Source organism: Amblyomma americanum, chromosome 10 (assembly GCF_052857255.1).
Source record: "Amblyomma americanum isolate KBUSLIRL-KWMA chromosome 10, ASM5285725v1, whole genome shotgun sequence".
NCBI lineage: Eukaryota > Metazoa > Arthropoda > Arachnida > Ixodida > Ixodidae > Amblyomma > Amblyomma americanum.
In genome coordinates, this window is record NC_135506.1 from 4,758,560 (window position 1) to 4,780,119 (window position 21,560).

The 21,560-nt window shown below is 44.8% G+C and overlaps 1 protein-coding gene across 2 annotated transcripts; it reads right to left on the reverse strand.

Annotated features, from left to right (window-relative positions):
- Window positions 1-477: 477 nt before the first annotated feature.
- Window positions 478-21,398, reverse strand: LOC144107440 (copine-8-like). Of its 2 annotated transcripts, none has more exons than XM_077640434.1 (14): window positions 21,150-21,398; window positions 18,015-18,102; window positions 17,295-17,398; window positions 17,188-17,227; window positions 15,963-16,039; window positions 12,954-12,985; window positions 12,860-12,888; window positions 11,627-11,877; window positions 11,488-11,575; window positions 10,987-11,040; window positions 10,864-10,925; window positions 6,771-7,127; window positions 3,704-3,864; window positions 478-1,824 (listed from the first exon to the last, which is right to left on the reverse strand). In XM_077640434.1, exons 1-14 carry the CDS (start codon window positions 21,227-21,229, stop codon window positions 1,586-1,588), a joined length of 1,662 nt encoding a protein of 553 aa, XP_077496560.1. In that variant the 5' UTR covers window positions 21,230-21,398; the 3' UTR covers window positions 478-1,585. The 2 variants fall into 2 exon arrangements, with proteins under 2 accessions (XP_077496560.1, XP_077496561.1); XM_077640435.1 differs by having other exon boundaries at window positions 1,454-1,824; window positions 11,488-11,563; window positions 21,150-21,365.
- Window positions 21,399-21,560: the final 162 nt, after the last annotated feature.

A 21,560-nucleotide genomic window follows, 5' to 3' on the forward strand; every position in this document is an offset into this window, starting at 1 on the left:
TCCCATCCGGACTACTTCCATACCTTTCACAGCATTGCACCTGATGTATGAAATGGAGTATAGGCAGTTGAAAGCACTCATGCTTGCAAAACGAGCAAGCGAAAACAGGCGCTCACTTCAGCCGTATCAGTGCTACCGTATAACATGAAGGTGCCCATTTTAAAAACAACTTTCTGTGTTGACTTCACATGCCTGGGTATGCGAGTTTCTGCAAATGGCTTTTCAGATCGAGACATTTTATAGCACCCACATTACAGAACATTGCAGCTTGTAAATGAGGAATTTGACAGTGTTCAGGTCGTGTCCACAAATGTTAATACTATGCCTAAAGGCGGATAGTACAATATAGTAGATTGGTCTCCTATAGTATGACCAAAAAGAATGCACTGTGAGTCAGCGCTATGTCCTCTCTGTCTCGAAAAAGAAAGGGCCCTCATTGCTGAAAGACTGCAGCAACAGTCACAAGTAGACATATCTGGAGGTCCAAATCAGACAATAGCATTTATTGTTGGCTACGTAGCCTTTTATGCCCTTCAAATTGTCAAAGTTGTACCTCAATCATGCAGCTAAATGCATTTTTTTTTTTTTGCCAACAGAGGAGCAAATGGTGCCGGCAGAGAAGTATGCTTTGATTCATTTCTTCAGTGTGTTGCATTTGGCACGTCCTTTTCTTGCTCTGAACCGAAATGCTTAACTCTGTCCTAGTGCTGTAAATGCGCAGTAGCTCTGAGAAAGACCACAGCAGAGTCAGAAACTGGACCACAGAAGCATGACCAGAAATACTGGTTGTGTGCTAATGATCACCAGTGGCTTGCATGATGAAAACATAACAGTATTGTGTATCTTTATTGAAGAGTTTTAAAAATTTTCCCTCCCCAACCACTCGCTCGTTTGTGGTGAAACTGCACATAAAACTTGCGTATTGTGGTAACTTTTGTCTCATAGGAAGTTTGACGGTGGTATTTAGCAGGTTTGGCCGCGCATGGTGCAAACCCGTAATCATCTGCACTGAGATCGAGGAACCGAAGACCGCCAACGCCAAGTATGTGCCAAAAGGCAGCGGTGGCGCCGTCTCTTAGTCTGCAGGGAAAGCGCCACAACGCAAAAGGCGTCAAAGCAAGTGTTGCTAGGTGTGCAGGGCCTTCGATGGTGTCACTATTGCCCTTCGCGAAAACCGGCAGACGATTATGGGTTTGCACCATGCGCGGCCAAACCAGGTAAGTACCACTGTCAAACTTACTAAGAGACAAAAGTTACCACAATATGCAAGATCTGTGCGCAGTTTCACGAAGTCTTCACAATAACGATGCACACGAAAACTCAAGTCGAATGTATTAGCGGCAGTTCCCCAAGAATGGGTAAATTTGTAACAAAGGAGTAATTACTCATTAGCGTCCACCAAAGCGCAGATATTTGGCTACTAAGGAAAGGTATACAGCTTTCACAGAAACTTCGCAGCTGAAGAAAAATAATTCATCCTGTTCCAGGCCCCCAAACCAGGAATTCTACTCCCTTGATACAAGCTCCCTTGAAGCTCCCCCCGTTACTCCTCTTATTACACCCCCCGTACTCCCTTGGTGCAAGCTCATGGTGGGGCTTGAATCACAGGGGCTGGCCCAGGCTTGATGTTGCGCTTGGACATGTAAGCGACAACCTGGCTGGGGATCTCAGCCAGGACCTCCTTTGCGAGCTGCATCTGGCTGCTTTGCCAGCTCCCTCCACCCTGGAGGAACTTGCGGAAGGGCACAAACTGCACGATGTCACGCTCGGCCGTGTGGCCACCAGAGTTCAACTGCCTCACATCGCCATCCAGGGTTTCCATGGCTGAAAACAAGCAACCGGGCATGAAGATCACACCACTTTCCCTCTTTGCAGCAAAGTCACTATGCACACAATATGGGCATGGCATTGGATAAGCAAGGGGTTCTCAAACTCAGTTCTGCAGAGAGCTTTGAGGGTTCCTCGAGCACGTAAATCCATGCATGCTTTACTACCAACCTTCCATTTAAATGCTTTATTTTGGGTCAGTAATATTGAATTCGCTTGTAGCAAACAGTTTCTCTACCCATAATGCAGAAAAGATTCACACCATAAATAAAATGCACACAGAAGACCAGGAACAAACACGACAGATAGGTGCCGCACTTCCAACTGGTTTTATTTGAAAAAATGCTGTGAATATTTTCTGAATTATCGACATCAAGCAAGTGCCCCAAACCACCGTGCTACTCCAACATGTTTCTCTATAGGGTCAGTCATTATTTATTTCATTTTGACATCTTTTGATGTGCTGCGTGTTTTTACATACTCTGTTTTGCATGCATGCATGTAAGGCAGGAAGGGATGGATGCCAAGACAAACGAGGTTTCTCAGCACATTTTTAAAGCCACTGGGGTTCCCTAAGGCATAAAAGATTGTGAACCCCCTGGGACAGATTGTGGCACACTGTTGCAGAATTTTCACAGGGGTCAAAAATATTACCACGGACAGAGTCTGATTATGTACCAACTCTGGGCAAGACAATTCTCCGCACATCAGGTGCAAAACAGCCAGAGCGACAGTTCATGGCTCCCACAAATGGCAGCTCACTTCCTCTGCTTCAACACGTCTCCGTTACAATGCATACAGTACGTTTAGTGCTGTCTGGACAGTTATCCTCAGAGAAGGAACACTGGTGGTGTGTGCCGTATGCGGTAAACATCTTTTGGCAAGACTGTAGCCATGCTAAACTAGCCAAGGCAGTTCATCATGATGACTGTGACTGTCGATAGACGTAGTAGGAAGAAGCTTTATTGAAGTCACAAAGCTGCAACCAAAATCAGAGAACATGAGGTACTATGGTCACTACTGTAAGTCCCTACTGTAAACCCATCTGCACTCTTAACAGTAGGACGCAGGACATCTAACAAGCCCCTGCTTCAGCAACATCTTTAACCCTACAATTCCCAGGCATCGAAATTAAAAATGCTGGATAAAAGTTATGACCTTCATCGATTGTATCCCCAAGCTCATTTAATGTAGAAATGTAAAATACTGGGAGGTTAATTAAAGAAAGATGGTTAGAGCATAATCAAATTTTGTCAATTTTGACGATTTCTGAGTCTCTCAGGACAACAAAACTGCCCAAATATGCAGGTGCATACAATAAATCAGTAGAGAAATCAAAAACTGCTCCATCAGTAGAGAAAGTAAGAACTGCTCTATCACCTGGTTATACAGCACTAAGGCCAAAAGAATTTTAGACTGTTTAACCCTGGGGTTATGTTTTGCATGATTTTATCTTTCAGCAGCCCTCCTAGATATCTCCCAGCTGACATTTTGACCTTGTAGAAGTAAAGCGAGTTGGGCGAGCTGGTAATGATCCATTATCAGCATTCCTAACACTGTCTTCCTTTCTTTCAATCCTCATGTTCTACTTATTTATTTTTTTGCTGTTTTCATGATAATGGAGTTCAACCTTAATATGTCTGTCCTTGATAAATATGTTTCTTCTGCATTTATGTTAGCAATGCAAGTAGTTCTGTGAGCAGAAATGAAAACTACTCTTATTTTTACACTCAGTACAACACATGGTATACTAGGCATCAGAGGGCTAAATGCACACATAAAAGACATCTTTTGCTTCCACCATTCGATGCTTCTCAAGTGCAGGTCCTTGACTGCCACCGACAGTGACATGATAACCCCGCCCCTTTCCACTCACCTGTGAAGTCAGCATTGCCCACACCAACAATAATGATGGACATGGGCAGCGAGGAGGCCTGCACAATGGCCTCCATTGTCTGTGCCATGTCACTGATGACCCCATCTGTGATGATGAGCAGCACAAAGTAGCTCCTGCCATCACGGTACGAATTCGCAAACCTGGAAGAGAGAGTTGTGTTTTTACTTACAGTTATATCCTTATTTCATTCTGCTTTCCGTAGCAGCGGTGCGAATTTTTAGCGGTCACAAATCCTTTGACTAGTTAAGATTTTCCATCTTTTTTCCTCACACAAAAGCATAAATGAAAAAAAAAAAGCAAAGGCGATCATATAATGCAATGTAACAACTCTGCTTTAGCAGTACTGGTTGTATATATTTTGCTTTTGCACTGATTGCCTTCCCACTGCTTTGCAACAAACCCCCTGGCTATGTCCTTCCCTAAGCAGTGGTAATAAGAGACAACCCTGCCTTAGTCCTTCCTGTACCTCAACCATTGATGCACTTCTTATCCCTTTCCATGCATTTTGTAGCGATAGCTACATTACAGTAGCATTTCGAGCCTTCAGCGTGGCGGCGCCACCTCGTGGCTGCGCCGCCACACGTTCACGTGGTTGGTCACGTGGTGCGGAGCAGCTGCCGGTGGCACGGCGCCGTGGCTGATCATGTGGTTCGTCACCTGGTTGGCCACCTGGTTGGTCACATGACCAGCCACGTGGTGCGGAGCAGCTGCTGCTGCCGGCGGCGCGCCGCGCCGGCGAAACCGAATTGCCACAGCTGTGCGCATGTGCTGTGTCAAATGAGACGAAGATGAAGAAGGAACGCCCAGCGAAAAGGAGCGGCGAAAGACTGACTTTGCGATTCAACTGAGCAAGTTCCACTCGGCCAGCTGAACCTATCGCGTCACTCCAGGTTTAACCAGAGCTAAACCATCGGCAATTTTTTCAACTTTATTATCTCGGTACATATCCTTTAGCAATCCTATTATCTCATGACTGATACATTCAACCTTGATTATACGCCACAGGAATTCCCTATTTACGCTGTCTTACGCACTGCTTATGTCCAGGAAGGCTAAATAAAAAGTCATGTTTTCCACCCTGGCTATTTCCATAAGTAAGTGCGAACAGGCAATCATCGAAGTGTCAACCACTTCTGAACCTGTTCTGATAATCTAGATAGATAGATAAATATTGGCACCCCCTTAGCAAAATATAATCTCCACTACAGCTACAGTACCACCTGTCAGAGGCAAGTCATACTATTTTGGCAGTAAAAGTCCCATGCCTTTCTATGCTTTACTATGAAAACTATATTATGTTTTTGCCTACACTTTTAAATTTTTTGAATTTTGAATTTCTGTTACTTCTGGATCATCTGGTATTATAGTGGTAGGTTTTTTTTGGGATTGTAAAACTTAATTTGTCCAACAGATGTAGGAAAGGTTGTAGCCTTTACACCTAGACGACAGCCAGGAGTCCTTTGACCCTAGCGGCAGCTTCGGCCAGTGGGACGGTCTTCAGTTGACCCTCCGGATCGGAGATGAGGAGTAAGGTCTCCTACAGTAGGTTTGTAACTTTTTCCATATGCTGATGTGCTCCAATAGCACAAGAAACATGATGATACTGACAAATGCATGACGAGAAGGGAAAAGAGAATGAATTGCCTCCCCACTCAGGCTCACTCGGACAGCCCCAGCTTGGCTGGCTTGTAATAGCCATTGCAAATATGGTGGAGGTGTGGTGCAAAACAATACAGCCAGATAGCTCACACAATGCTAGTGCTAATAATGACCTGGTGAGAGTAATGACCACCAGTTCAGCAACTGTTCTTAGTTTCATTCCTCCCGATGCCAAAAAGTAGCACTCAGCAATAAGGTAAGCTGTGAGCTAAAAAGGATGAAGCCCCCAAAAGGAAACTGGGAAACGCTGCACAGTAATAGGACCATGGCGTACAACTGTGCCCAATTTGGGAGGCTTCCAAATCTAAACACTCAATGAAACTGAGCTAGTTGGCTCGTGTTGAAATTGGAGAAGATCGGCTAGAAAATAAGCAAGGGGCCAATGGGACACAACACCGGTGTTTCATGCATCTTTCCTAGTTCCTTGTCTATACTTCAACTCAAGTTCCCTCATTCCAAATATACCGCACATGAGTTATTTTCCAGAGCTTCACAAGCATGCACTTGAGAAACACAAGTGTTCTTTGCACATATAATTAGTGAGACTTCTCAGGAATAAAGTCACTTTCATTAGCAGGGCAAGCTCTCCTGAGTAAAGACACCTCCTTCAGACCCCAAATGCATATGCAGTCCTCAAACGTTGCTAAATAATTCAGGTACAAATAAAATGCTCTGCTCAATCAGCTATTAAAGCTTGAATTTTGTGAATGTTCATTCCAACTTTCGCAGACAGTCAAGGGCTAACAGTTATCAATATCAGTTCGAGCATTTCCAACATTTATATGCTTTACGTACACTGTTTTGTATTTGTACAACGCAGTCAAAACTACTGTCACATTGTAGTGCCCCCCACGGAGAATGCAGGTTAATCAAATAAACAAATATGAATAAGCACAATGCTTTAGACAAATCAAATCAAGGGCATGTCTTCAACATCTGGGACCTGCAACAGTGCAACAAATTCCGTTTAAATGCCTAGTGAAATACAAACACAAACGCTGGCCTCTATAACTGCTATTACACAACCTCGGTCAGGGAACACACACGAGTTAATGACATCCTAGTCGAAATCAAGAAGGAATCGGCATGGGGAGGGCATGTGATGAGACGGGAAAATATCCAATGGCTCCTTGGGTAGCAGTCAGAGTGGATTTCGAGAGGAGACAATAGCAAGGGGCAGCAGAGAGCCAGGTGAATGGATGAGACAGGTGAATGGATGAGATTAGGAATTTTGTAGGGATAAAGTGGCCACGGCTGGCACAGGACAACTGCGACCACTTCACATAGGAGGGATGAGGGAAAGACCTTTGCCCTAAAATGGGCATTGGCTGATTATGGTGGTGACAAAGCCCTCAGACGTGTCCTTGGAGAGGAAAGTGGTGATTACCTTGCGACATGGTTGATGACCGGCGTAAAGTTTGTTGGACCATACAGCTGGACCGCCTGAAGAGTTCTCTGGTAGGCCTCGAGGACACCCTGGATGCCTGCACAGTATGGATCTGTCGCACTTCCATTCAGGAAAAACTCGTGCGAGACGCTGCCATCAGGAGGCACCCTTGCTCCAAAGCCCAGCGCGGGAAACATCTTGTCCGAGTCGTAGTCCTGCACCACCTCACCCACTGCCCGGATGGCCATTGCGTAAGCATTGGGCCTCACTGGGTCCAGGAAGTGCAGGGAGGCGGGGTCCCGGGGGTCCCCGTTGGAGGCCGTGAAGTCCACGGCCACCGTGAAGTGCATCTGCATCCTACAGCCACCCAAAAACACACACGCATTGAAGGGGCACTGGGGACGCATTAAAGTAGGCCTGTATAGATACGCTATGGCATTCTAGTAACAAAGGCACTAATTTAACTGAAAACGATGTTTTAGTAAGCTAGTAAAAAAATTAAATAGAGGTATCACTACCATCAACTGCTTTGTAAGCAAACTAAAGTGACATCAAGACAGTTTTTTTGTGCACAGATTCTTGAGGCTTGGCTTAGCTACAATGCCATTTACTACCGAACAGCGGTCCCAGAGTCCTGTTCAGACTTGATGCCAAGAGTCTGAATCAAGTGGTGCGAAAAAATGATTAATTTTCTCAGCCATCAATGCGTCTTTTGCTTCCAAACATCACCGCAGCCAGAAAGAGACAGAGCACCAATTTTTACCGAGAAAAATAATTGGACGGAGGTGTCCTCAGCCTCCCGTTTACAGAACTACGGTGGCTGCAGCACAATATTGGTCTAATATTCCCTGACCACTGGCACAGCACATCAGAGGAATGATGCCCTAAACTTTCCCAAACACAATGTTCTTGATGGGACGTTTTATTTATTTATTTATTTGAGTACCCTGAGGGCTCGATTGCTAAGCCTGCCAAGCCCTTGCTTACCGGTTTGGCCACACTGCAAGCCCCAGTGGTAACTGGCCTTTAAATTCTATCACATTTGAGCCAAAAATCAGCACAGCAATTTTGGGGTAGCAGTTCTTGCTCTCAGCCTATCAACAGAGCCTGACTGATTTGAGCGCCTAGATTTGTGAGTTTGCTAAATTTTGTGCTTACAAATTTTTGTGCTGCTTTATTGGTTCGCAAGAGTGGTGATATCTGGTGGCATTGCGTGGGCTTTCACGACACCAAGAGACAACTTCAGTTTGAGAAACTTTCAAGAAATTCCTAAATGACACACTCCGCATGCATACAAGGATGTCATACACTATGTTCATATTACCTGCAGAAATTTTTCCTTCCGGCTTTCGATAATTGACCCTTCAAGGGCTGTCACGAACTGATTGGTTCATCATTAGTGAAAAGCACCTTTTTTTCCCGCTTTTTCATTGAAGCATCCTTTGTTCATTCTGATGTCTCTTTTGATAGCAGAACTGACGTGGGATAAGCACGAGGTGATTTTTGCATAAAGTAGCATGTGCTTATGACTTTGGCATCACAGCTCAAACCATACAGCTAGCCTGTACTAGTTTTAGTTTCTGCATGGCCTACAAGGTCAACGTGGCCCGAGAGCAAGCTTTCCAGAATGGCTTGACTGAATGACTGAAAGTGCAAAAATTCCACGTGTTACTGATTCCAGCTTATTCAGTAGAAAATGTTGAACGCTCCTATGTATAACCCCTTCAGGCGCTAGGTCCACGTATGTGGACGCGTCTTAAGCCTCCTCGTATTTTTGTACGCAAGGCGAATTTCCACCTTTGTATACCGCGCTCTTATTATTTTGACCCTCCTTGTCAAGTTTGTGGTGCCACCTCTTGCAGCCACTGTGAAATCCAGATGTAAAAAAAAAAAAGAAATTATGTGCATCACATCGTTCTTTGGCGGGACGAGTAGATAGCTTTCTTTTTTGGATTCTATCTTTACAAATGATTGTGGATGATGCAATTTAGGGCTCGGAATATGTCGATAGGTTAATATAGAAATGGCACACCAATTTTCATCATCACAGATGAACAAAAAGTGCTGCGGTGGACGTTCAGAGTGGTGTGTCCACATACGTGGACATGGCGCCTTAATGTTGAAAATATCAAAGTGGCATTTTCTCGCCAAAACAAGCCGTTTTTTTTGTGCTCGTACGGTAGAAAATGGGCTTACTGCTTACAGTCGTTGAAAACTATGCTTGTATAAAGAGAACGTTGGACGACTCCTGCGCTGAAGTGTTTTTCATGAAAATAGCTGATGTAGAAGCACCTTTAAAGAAGTGCGACCCACCGAGCAATGAATACCCGCAGATGGTCGCAAAGAACCGCCACTTAGCTGAACTGCTGCCAACAAACACAGTGCGCTAAGACCAGTGAATAATTTCAGGGAGGTCCAGGAGGGCCTTAGGCCCCCCACTAATATTCAAAAATGTATCTGAGACCACCTGTGCTAGATTGTAGAACGCATGAATCCGGAGGAAGCAACCATTTTCAGTGGCGGACAAAACATTTTTTCTCTCGTCTTGAAAATTTCGCTTCGGTTTCTAGCAAGAATCACTACAATTTCTATGAAACACGAGATGGAGAAAAATGCAAAGTGGCAGCACTACACAAGGGGGGATGGAAAAGGGGAGCCCGCGCCCTCACACCATGGTCAGTTCAGAGCTGGCCGCTCAGCTCGAAGGCTACAGAACAACAATCAGCAGATTGGTAGGGCAAGGGGACAGTTTGTTTCAGGTCTCTGACATAAATTGAGCAAACAATGACCTTTAAAATTACTTCTCATTTTTGTAAATACCATGTGTAAAACAGGCCGCAAGATGCTATCTCTCTCTCTCTCTCCCTTTCCACCTGTGCTCAGATCACTCGAGACCCCTTCGATGCAGCCGGACTTGAAGCATTACTTATGATGAAAGCAACCCTTGGCCCCAAATTCTGAACGCGTTAATTACACAACGATGCCGACGTGAAGGCTGCACATCAAAAAGCCATGTTCGGCGCTTGAAATACCAAAGTTTCCTCTGCCTGTCTCCACAGAATGACTGCTTTTATCTGTTTTATAAGTAATGGACTACAGAATAATTCCATGAAACGTATATTCTGACAGCTAAACATTTATTCATGTTAACGATCAGTTAGAAAAGGCAAGCAAATGTAGCTGTGCTTAAATTCATGTATCAGGTTTAAGGTGTTATGTTTACAAATGTGGACGCGAATAAAATATGCTTAAATATGAATATTTGTGCGTAATTTTTTGCACACCACTTCTGCTTAGTCTACTGATCATTATTTATGCAAAAGATAATTTTTCCTTTCAGCAGATTTAATTGGTGCCTGAAGGGGATAATGAAGCAGTGTGGCAACCAGTCAGTAACAGAATAAACCAGTATATGATATGCTACTTTGTGGCCTGCAAAAAGAAGGCCACTAAAATGGGTAGGATATCAAGGCTATACGTGTTTGAAACAAAAAATGTCATGCCTGCGTGACCAGACCATGTGCTGGGCACTAGTGGCTCTGCTGTGATTCACGGCAGACCACTGTGCCAATATGAGTCGGTCATTTTCCCGACCTAGCCAATTTCTCGACAGTATCCCCGACTATTTCCCTATTTTTCCAAGTGCACAAAATTCACCTGAGAATTTCAGGTTTTCCACGTCACTAGACACCCTGCGTTCAGTCTTGGAAAATGAACAGCAGCATTGTGACAGTTTCTGATGCTGTTTCCCATTAAAAAAAATATAGAACTTAATGCACATATTGTTCTTTATTACAAACCAATGCAAAAACAATAATAATGGTGACAGAAGTGTAAGGAAAACAACACATTGTGTAACGGAACACATTGTGTAATGGATCTTTCCTCTACAGTACCACTATCCCCGTAGAGGATGAGTCCGGAGCAGCACATATGCTTTGAAGCAAACGTTAATACTAACACCCCTCCCAACCCACCCATTTCAGTCTCCCCCCTCATAGCTACAGCTCATGCCATCATTAACATTTCCGAGTCACCTAGCTTCATAAAGAACCTTATTTGGGATCAAAGTTCACGACCAAGTGCAACTCACCCGCCACGAATATAGTCCAGGAAGCTGACCTGTTCCCGGACTATAAAGGAAACCAGCTTCACCTGCAAATCCGAGAAAGGTGTCAGTGCAGCTGAAGTCCCTTGTCCACTATAGACCACTCACCACACCCGAGTTTTTATAGCTCTTCTTCTTGGCCTGCTTCTTCTTGTTGATCAGCTGCAATAAAAAAATTCCTTGGTAAGAGCAAGCATCCACCACAACAAAAACAAAACATCACCAGGTGAAAGCAACACAGCTGCAAGCTTACTATTCCTTCCACCTCATCCCCTCACGATGCATTTCTGCCTCATTCCTGCAGACAATGCTACACATCATTATACACGCAGTCAAAATGTTGCAGTGCTACAACGAGGCAATCCTTTCTCAAAATATTCTCAGTGACATTCATAACTCGCCCATGAACATATCCCGGCGATATGAGCATTGATTTTGAACAGGACGTAGTGCCGCTGCATTTCAGTCATCATCACAGCACGCTGGCATCATGCAGAATGTGCACCTGGCATTTGACCGCACTAAGGAAATTATAACACTGTTTAAAAAAGCAGCGGAAGCGTAACATACCTCGTAACATGTAACTATGGTTATGCTCCAGCCACGTACCTGATACTCGTTAGCTGGACCTGGTCCCTGGGAGAGGGTGCGCACGTTGGTGTAGCACTCCCCAATGAGGTCATGGCTGCAAGACGGGCTGCATGTGTGAGGGCTTAGCATCATGCTGTCACCTGTAGCAGTCACTCACCCTCCGTCAAGATCCCAGTCATAGCAAGCAATGCGGATGGTACGGTCATCATCGCCGCCACTCAGCTGCCGCATCTGGATGGTAAAGGGACGCCACGTGGGGTTGAGGCTCCTTTTGACCACCTCCGTGCGGAACACCGCCGTGTAGCTGTTGTCCTCACTGATGCGGTAGAACTCCAGAAAAGGGTCCGACTTGCCAAACCAGTCCTTCTTCTCAAGCTTCTTGCCCTGCCACTGCATGTCGATTACCCGCTGCGCAAAACACATTGTGCCATTAGAACTTACAAAACTGCTTCTTCCGTATTTATCTGTCTGGGTTGTAAAAAATTCTCTGCTCAAACGACTACTTGGGCTCAAAAACTGACCACAAGAACATTATGATGGTCTACGTTTTTTTATAAGTAATTTAACATCGAAACTTGCCTGGATTGTACGAAATCGGCAAAAAACCGCGGTCAGCTGCAGCAAAATATTCGTCACGGTGAGCGGGGAAGTGAATTCAGAAGGCTGCGCCATCTGGTAAACTGCGAGGCAACCAATGTCCCTGCTTGGAGTGGGGGTGGGTCTTGCAGGATGGCTACCACCATGTAATGCAAGATTCAGCGACAGCTGTTTGCAGTGGCAAATACATCATTCTCCAACAGAGTGCGTGACATCACTGTGCTGTTGCTCGTGACGTCAGTGTGTTCGGACTACTCAGAATGGCAAGCTGCAGCGACATCACTTCATGATGACCAATCAGAGTGGTGCATTGTACCTGCTTCACTCTCCCACTCCTTTACTACTTGCATTCCTTTGTGTTACGCCAATGCCACAGAACTGGGAAGTGCACCCTTAATAGCCGTCACTGTAAACTAATGCTTTGGACAAATGCTTGGCCTCATTCCTCGCTAGTGAGACTACCTGCACACTATGCCCCAATCCCTGCCTGAATAAAGCAGAGATCAGTGCCTATCAGTGATGTACAGTACTCACGGATTGAAATAGGACATTCGGAGCGCTAGCCTTGCAGTGCCACGCAGGCATGTGGTAAACCACAGGCCGGCTGATTGGCTACTGGAAGGAACAATTCTGCTTTGTAGATGTTCTCCCTCTCACGCCATACCACAATGCACCACCTTGGTTCCATGAGCGTCTACGGGCGGCGCTCCATGAAGCGACGGCCACGCGCTCCGAATGTCCTATTTCAATCCGTGAGTACTGTACATCATGCATCAGCTGAGCGGGAGCTTACCTTGCAGTCGATCACCTCCTCCACAGTCACTGAAAGGAAGTGCACATGAGCAGTGTGGTGGCCATGACAACAGGCCCTCCTCAAAGAGACTCACGCAAGATGGTGCCGCAGTTGCCTTGGTGTCCCCTGAAAGCACAACGAGCATTCCACATTGCAGTTGCAGATAGCCTATGTGGCCCAAACAGCAAAGTTTTAAGGCAGAATCGTCAAATTAGACATTGCCTTTACATCCTGGTATGTTATTCGTAGTTTTTTTAATTAGGCACGATACCCATCAACATCAGTTGAACTATGCTAAGCTAGAACAAGGGTAGGGGCCATCTACAAAACCGTCGTAGTTACATTTTCATATTTCTGCTGCATGAATCCAGTGTGGTTAGAATGTACAATTTTTTTCTAATCCTCTGCATGTTATATGATTCTAAATAGCGACTCTCTCCACAGAAGTGGTGAAAAGTACCTTTAGAACACAGGACTCGGACACGAACAGTAACATTCTCTACATGACATATGCTTACAGTATCTGTCATCATCATCAGCCTGAATAAGCCCACTGCAGGACAACGGCCACTCCCAAATCTCTCCAATTAACCCTGTCTTACACGGCCTCTATAGGAAAGCAATCGCCGCATATGTAATGGAAGGCTAGTACCACCAGTAACAACCTCGACCCCCCCACTAGAACAAAAATCGATTCACCATTCCAACAGTAATAAGAGGACACCTCACCTCTGTAACAAAGTCAACTAACTGTTTGTCTTTTGACAGAATATGCCAGCTGTGCATTACGTGCAACAAAAGCGGCCTGTGAGATAGGTATGTGAGCTGTAACGCTTGAACGCTGAATGTGAGCTATGAGAGACGGCATAGGGGAAGGCTCTAGATTCAACCAGCTGGGGTCTTAGACATGAGCTGGCATTGCGCAGCACAGGAGTGTTTTCGCCTCTTGCCTCTATTTAAATTCGGCCACGGGCTGACGATGCAGGACAACAAGTTGGCCTAACTGGTGCTTTACATTACTGAATGTGAAAGCGTGCAAGAAAGAGCACGCATGCAGGGTTTCGAGTGATAAAAGTGCGAAAAAGACAAACACGAAAACGAGATACCCTGTTTTCTTGTCCGTATTTTTTCGTGCTGCGATTGCTTGATATGTTAGATCCTAACCAACTGCCCCAAACAAGCGTGCTCTATTCCTATGCAGCAGAATATAGTCCCGTGTTGCAGTTTATAGTTTCCTCTTAAAACGAACTGTATTGGTAATACAATTAAGCCTTGTTATAGCAAACAGGTCAAAAAATAGTTTTGATACACCCTACATTTGTAACGTAGAAATTCACCAGAATTTCAGACAGGTGAAGCATAATATAATCACTGAAAGGATAGCAACTTGGAGGGACCTTTCCAGAAGCTTTAGCACAGTTTCCATGTCGCTCGCGGCGATTTCGGAACGGAGCACCAAACCCAAACATCACTTAGGTTGGCTTCCCCGCAGAGAACTGGTAGCCCACGACGGCAACAGGTCGAAGGTCAGTTAGGGTGGATTGCCCACAGTACAGCAGCTTCATGTGAGAAACAAACTTCTGACACACAAAAAAAAAAAGGCTCGAACAGCAGCATTTTCAGAATCGAACACACAATATGTGGAGCCTCCAATTGTTGCTCTTAATTGCGATTGCGCTATATCACACAGCTGTGGCTTTTAAGCAGTGACTACATGACACCTGCTAAGCGGACATGTACGCGCCAAACATCATCCCACGTCAGGTATCGGAAAGGGGCACCCATCTCCATGTGTCTTGTGCTAGCTTCACTTCATGCTCGAGCCGCTGTGCTTGTTTAGCGAATTTCACGCAGATAAGAGCAGCTGCGGCAGTTGCAGTCAGCTCAGACTCATTCTGTGGAAGTCAAGGGAGCCGCGTGTCCTCCTATTAGAGAGATTTAACACAGCACGATCTGCTTCTGCAGGGAGTCACTGCGCATGCGCACACTGTCCTGAGGGCGCCGTCCGGATGTTTGTATGTCTGCCCCATCAGGACCAACCAGCGCACGCACACTGGCAGCGCGTGGAAACGGATCGCACTATGCTAAATCTCTCTACTGATGCACACTGCTGTGCAGGCTACGGAACATGAGCAGCGTGAGTAGCGTGCCCGCAGCCAACTGGCAGGTAGAGATCTGAGCCCCGCACTTCTGCCTGCTTGTGTCTGTTGTCGCGAGCATGCGCAGACTGGCTCCAGCATATGCACGAGAGCGCAGGCATATGGCGCAAAGTCGTGGGCTTGGTTGCGCGTGCACCGCGGTGCCATCCTACAGGTATGCTGAACCGAAACCCCACGCAGCAAGAGTTCCAGAAACATCATTCGCTCGAGATAAATACTTCGAGAGTTTGAATATCGAATAATTTTTACTATTCGACCAAATATTCGAAATTGTCAAAATTTCGCACATGCCTAATTTTCAACATTAAGAGCCGCAGTAAGAACAGTGCGCTTGATTGCAATAAATTGTAAGGCACATTCCAGTTTAGAGACACTTTCATAGATGACACCAGCTATAGCAGTGACGAAGTGAAGCAATCCTGCGTCCAGAACATGCCAGGTGGCTTTCCCCTGGCTATGCTCTTGGCAGAGAGGCACAGTTACAGATGTTTCATCCCTGCAGCTTCTGCTTCACTGCCAAAAATGTTGCCGCCAAGAGCAGTCATGTAGTTCCTAGTGCATCAGCACTAATGTGTGCGTGCATTTCATTTGCACCCTCACACATTCAGTGGCAGGATGCATTGCAGTAAACCCTAACATCACCCGCACTTGGTTCCATCTCCTCTCTTTGAGAGACAACCGAAAACTCTGTAACAACTATTCTGCAGCTCTGGTGGAAAGTAGCAGACACGTGCCAAGAAGTGGCATTGGCAGAAGTGACACCACGCCCTGCGTCCACGTACCCTTCACTATCAGCTAAAGCACAGCGATAGTGAGAGCGCAGCATCGCTTCAGCCAGTGAAGAAGGGAGGAAAATTCAAAAAGGGAATGGAATCAGTTTCGGAACCGTTATAATATACCGACCCTGAACACTCGTGGAACATGAATCTGGCCATGGTACTCACGTCAGCTGGTGCTTGACCTGCCTTCCCTGGTAGGCGACCAGCTCTCCCAGCGTGCAGCTCAACTGGCCAAGGAAATCCTGCAGTAAAGCGACAGCAGAGTGCATGACTGCAGCACAAGCAACTATTTCATTCTATGCGATCATTACAGATAGAAAACAAGCCTTCTTATCTAGCAAAATGTTGTTTTGAACACAGCAATGAACTGTTTTTCTTAGCAGTCATTTTTCCCCACATCACAGATTGCCCTAATCACAAGTTAATGCAAAATCTCACTTACGCAAGCACTAAGACTGACTGGAGTAGAGTTGTGATGGAACTTTTGAAATACTCAAAATTCCAAACCACAACATGCATTCTGCAAATCCAGAACCATGCACAAATCTCGATTTAGCACCCACATACCAGTGAACCAGCATTTGTGATCACATATCAAAAACATTTCCTTTTGAAAAAGGCAATGGTCAATCCTTTGAAGCTACAGCACATGATCATTCAGAATAATGAATCAAATGAAGTATGACCAAAAGATTACCAGTGCCATGGCAGCTGATTGGCCAAGTAACCTGCTGGCATATTAGCTTCAAATGCTAGCAATTAGACTGCCTTGAAGAAAAAGTCAACGTTACAGGTGACAATAAATCACTGTACCCTTGCACTCTTAGTGAAACATTTTTTTTCTTCCTAGCAGATCACAACGCGCCACACGCAGTCAACTATTTGTCTGATCATCCATGCACAGACAGATGTTAGCTGTTCACTCTGTCAGTATTCCTTTGCATGCTATACATTTAATAAACATTATACCCAAAGCAGTACATGTTAGTCATTCCTAACATTTAAAATTTTTCAATATAAAAAAGTGATGGCTCATTAAGTTCTCCATGCACTTTGAAATTGCCTTAAACACAACCTTCTCCGTTTCCATTCAAGACTGAATGCTATGCAAATATACAGCCTTGCTTAATTCAAATTACTCATGACTGTGCACAAAACAAGAATCCTACAACGCTATAAAAATAGTAATAATTTCAGATGCTATGCAAATATACAGCCTTGCTTAATTCAAATTACTCATGACTGTGCACAAAACAAGAATCCTACAACGCTATAAAAATAGTAATAATTTCTGTTCCCAGCAGAATTCTTGCGTGATAGCAAATCTTTTCACTAGCCACATATTAAGGTAAGTCTGAATGTGCAGGTAAGTTCCTGCACAAACACTCACATGATCTTGAAGGTTTGTACTTTTGCTGTCAACGTCGTACCTGCACCACAGAGAACAAACCCAAGTCTCATGATCCTCTAAAAAAGGGTGGACAATTATTGCCTTACAGTTTAAAGATGAGCTGTTGGCGCTCTTCAAAGAAGTAGTCCACCAGAAACTTGGTGACAAAGTCTGGGTCAAGGCAGTCCTGCATAGTTTCTGTGCGCCCCACCTGGAAGAAGACCACAGCTGGTATTTTAGCGCCACTCTTTCTAGCCAATTATATTCAAATCTTACCATCCACTGCGCCTGCATGCTGATTTAAACAATAACAGAGGCACTGCAGTGGTTAAGCCAATCAGCATTTGAGCCAATTACAGAAGGCAAAAGAGGTTGGACTGAAAAAGAATCTTATATTACCTTGTTTCTTCTATCAACTTAGAGGCCAATGAAAAGGAAAATGATTGGTGCAACCTTAAAGACACAGGAAGAGAGCAGAGTGGGTAGGGAAACAATACAAGCTAACAATATCCTAGCTGAAATCAAAAAGAAGAAATGATCAGTATGGGCAGGGCATGTAATGCAAAGGCAAGATAACTGATGGCTCCTTAGGGTAACGGAGTGGATTTTGAGAGGAAGCAAGTGCAGCTGGGGCAGCAGAGAGTCAAGTGAGCACAGGAGACCAGGAAGTTTGCGGAGATTAGGTGGCGGCAGTCGGCACAGGTCAGGGTTAGTTGGAGGTAAATATGAGAGAGACCTTTGTTCTGCAGTAGACATGTACGATATGACGATCATCTTGGCACAGGTTAATGACTCCCCAAGGCTGGGGTTGTACGCAACAAACTTACCTCCCACCAGTTGTCAGCCTCACAAGCTCGCATGAATAGCACACACATTGGGTCCGATTTGGAGAGGACATCCTTCTGCTTGAGCTTCCTGAAAAACATAAAAGTAAGAGATTTAAGAGTACGTCTGCGGCACTTGCCCAGAGTTTAGTATTGGTCTCCCACTTAGTTGTATTGCTGAGTTGATTTTAGTTTGGTTAGTTTGGTTTAGTTTCGTTTGTGGGGGTTTAATGTCCCAAAGCGACTCAGGCTACGAGGGATGCTGTAGTGAAGGGCTCTGGAAATATTGACCACCTGAGGTTCTTTAATGTGCACTGACACCGCACATTACACATTACAATTTCGCCTCCACCTAATTCGACCACCGTGGCCTTGATCGAACCCATGTCTTTCGGGTCTGCAGCTAAGCACCATAACCACTGAGCTACCGCAGTGGCACTGAGTTGATTTTGGACATGAAACATTCATACTTTAGGAATTTGGAAATGTTTGCCTTCATGAGTTGATTTTGGACATGAAAGCAAACATATCCAAATTCCAAAAGTATGAAATATGGCACCACCACCACCGTTTACTCTTGCAAAAGCAAGCAACCAAGTGGCATTCTGCAGTTGGTAAGCGCGATTTAACATCCCACAGCTGCACGTGGACTGTGAGGGATGCTGTAGTGGAGGGTTCAGGATTAGCTTCGATTGTGCTGTTTTTTTTTTTTTAACATGCTCAGACTCCACTTCTCCCCTTCCATTGTAAATACCTCATCTTTACTTATTTACCATCCTAACCAAACTCCTAGGAGTTTGTACCTAACCTAACCTAACCAAACCAAACTCCTAGCTAAGTCTTTTCTGCACAGCCATCCTCTCTCGTTGTGAAATCACTGCCAATACAAGGGACAACCGGAGAAATCTGCACCTCAAAGCATTGCATACCAAAGTTACTAGCGCCAAGTGGAACCACCCTGTCATTTTCGTTGCTTCAATAACAGACAACACCATCTCAACTACCACTAGCAGCTGCTGTTCAAAAAGTAATTTTTCTGCCTAAAGATTGTAGGCAAGCCCAAAGAAAGACAATTAGGTTTGCAATTCAGAATACCAACTGTTAATTTCTACAAGTCAAGTTGTTGGGCAAGTTGGTCTCTGTATCCCATGCTTACAGTGTTAATTCTGTGTCCATTCTGCGGTGCAGCAACCATGGGGTATTAATTTATACAGGCATGTGCAAAGTTGGGCACAATGAGTCAAAATGGTTTTTTACCGTGCCAAAGTCCTCAAATATGCTACTTGCTCCTGTATTGCTATTTTGTTTTACCTTTTGTATAATGCATATTGTTTTGTTGGACTACGATCGCCTTTGTGTTGGCACTTACTTGACCTGTGTTATTTTAGTGTATGTGATGTCCCACTCCTGCGACGGCCTCAAATGTGAGGCCAGCAGTATGTTCAAATATATAAATAAAATAAAATTGTCTGCGACAATGAAACCACTAGTATTTGTTAAATAAGCACCCAAGGGATTGTGGATATCGCTTGTAGTACAGCCAACAAAATCTGTGCATGACAATGTCAAAGGACATACTGCCAAGCTCACTGTTTAGAAAAAATATAATTTGCTGTATGCATTAAATATATCTAACGTACTGTGAGATGAAGAATGCTAAATTAACCTTAAATGAAATCATATCAAAGCATGTAGCATTCTCTCAGAAAAAGCTGTGACTTTGATACATACACAACTGAGTAAACAGTGACTCTATATGTAGCATACTTGTCCGCAATGTGTACAGAGTCTGGAAAAGGTATGTTCAGAAATGCCATCCGTAAGCATTTTTTTTTTAAATTGTACTATGCTATTGGGAATTCTTGTCTCTTTTTACTTATTCCTCTAGGCGCTGCCTCTACCATGAAGCATATAAAGTGACGAACACCCAAAAAGGAGCGACACTTGACACTGCTGCGTCAGGTGCTTCTCATTTCCCTCGTATATGTGTAGACAAGACTGCATTCTTGTTACCACATATATGAGAGACCACTGTACCTTTTAACTCTTTTTTATCAACACCTGTATAGGTCTTGCAAGTAATGTCAGTTGGGTTACGCTTCCACACTAGCGCTGAGACAGCGAGGTTGATAAAATGTTGAGTGGCTGAATAACACGCTATTCCAATATGTGCAATAGGACCACGAAAAAGCGATGAATTACTGACTCACCAAAGCACGCCGTTTCTCAACTACTGACATCATACATGTTCCTGAATTCCTTTAGCAATATGGGTGTGTCGCTCACTTCATTTTGACCATTTTGAATTTTTTGGAGAGTAGCTAAGATTTACTTAATCACTTGCCTGTGTATACTCACAGACCTACAATATTTGTCAAAGTGCATCACTGCAGGAGAATTTCAGGTGAGGAAAAAAAAATTGGTGAGGAGCAAAACAAATCAATAAACCGAAAGAAAACCATGAAAAACATTTCCAATTGGGTTTGTAAATGAGGGGTGTGCCACTGGATGGCAACAAAACAAGAAGGAAAACACTCCAATGGAAGTGCAGGCGACTCTGAAGGATTAATGCCGCTTTGAATATAGAAGTGTGTTTTTCCATGCGTGTCAGGTCAGGTATACCACCTCACCGCCCCAGGCTTTCGTAAATTACTTCTTGTGTGCAATGTGCCGAATGTCGCCGCACAGGCTCCTTAAAGTGCTGCGACACAGTGATGTGGCAGTGCCTGTGACACAGCGAAAACTTTCACTGACAAGAAAACAAAATTTCTACCGGCATTGAGGCGATCGAATAGTAGCATCTCTCACGATAAACATGAAAAAAAAAAAAAGAAACTGACATGAAAAGTGTAGTTATTTGATCGTGCTCCAATATTTTTAAGCGTGCGAACAGGGGCGCATAAATACCTCCACATAAACACTTTGCCTAACAGTCACCCGAACGATCGACATAAGTACCTACATGCAGCATACAGCTTGGCGGGAAGGCGTGTCCGCCCAGCCCACTTTTTCCCCCGAGACAACCACGTGTGGAGCTCCGGTTAATGCACAAGCAGGACATACTTCGTCCACACACAACTGGGCTATCCCACGGAAAAAGAACAGAAAACACACTGCGTTAAAATGGATCGCACCCACCTGCAGGACACGCTGATTTCCACTTTGGTTACGGGCACGCACGCGGCAGCCGGAGTGAATGGCTGGGTTGGGTTCGCCATTTCGCGCGGCTATCCGGAATCTGGCAGTGGCTTTGACAGTCGACTCACTTCACATCCCACAATCACAGCGACGCATTACGCGCGATAAGACACGATAAGAGCTGCAAAGAATATGACGCCGACACGTAAACAGATCGATTCCAGTGTGAATGACTTCCGCGCCGACGTCACGACGACGTCACCCCTAAACGCTACTAGCGCCCTCCAGACGCCTGGCGTGGCCCACCACCCTGGCCCAGATGCCCAGACAGATAGCCATCTTGCTTGTAGTACAAACTTTTTCCTAGCCACATTCGCTCCGCCTGCCTATGCGTGACCTTACGCGTGAAGA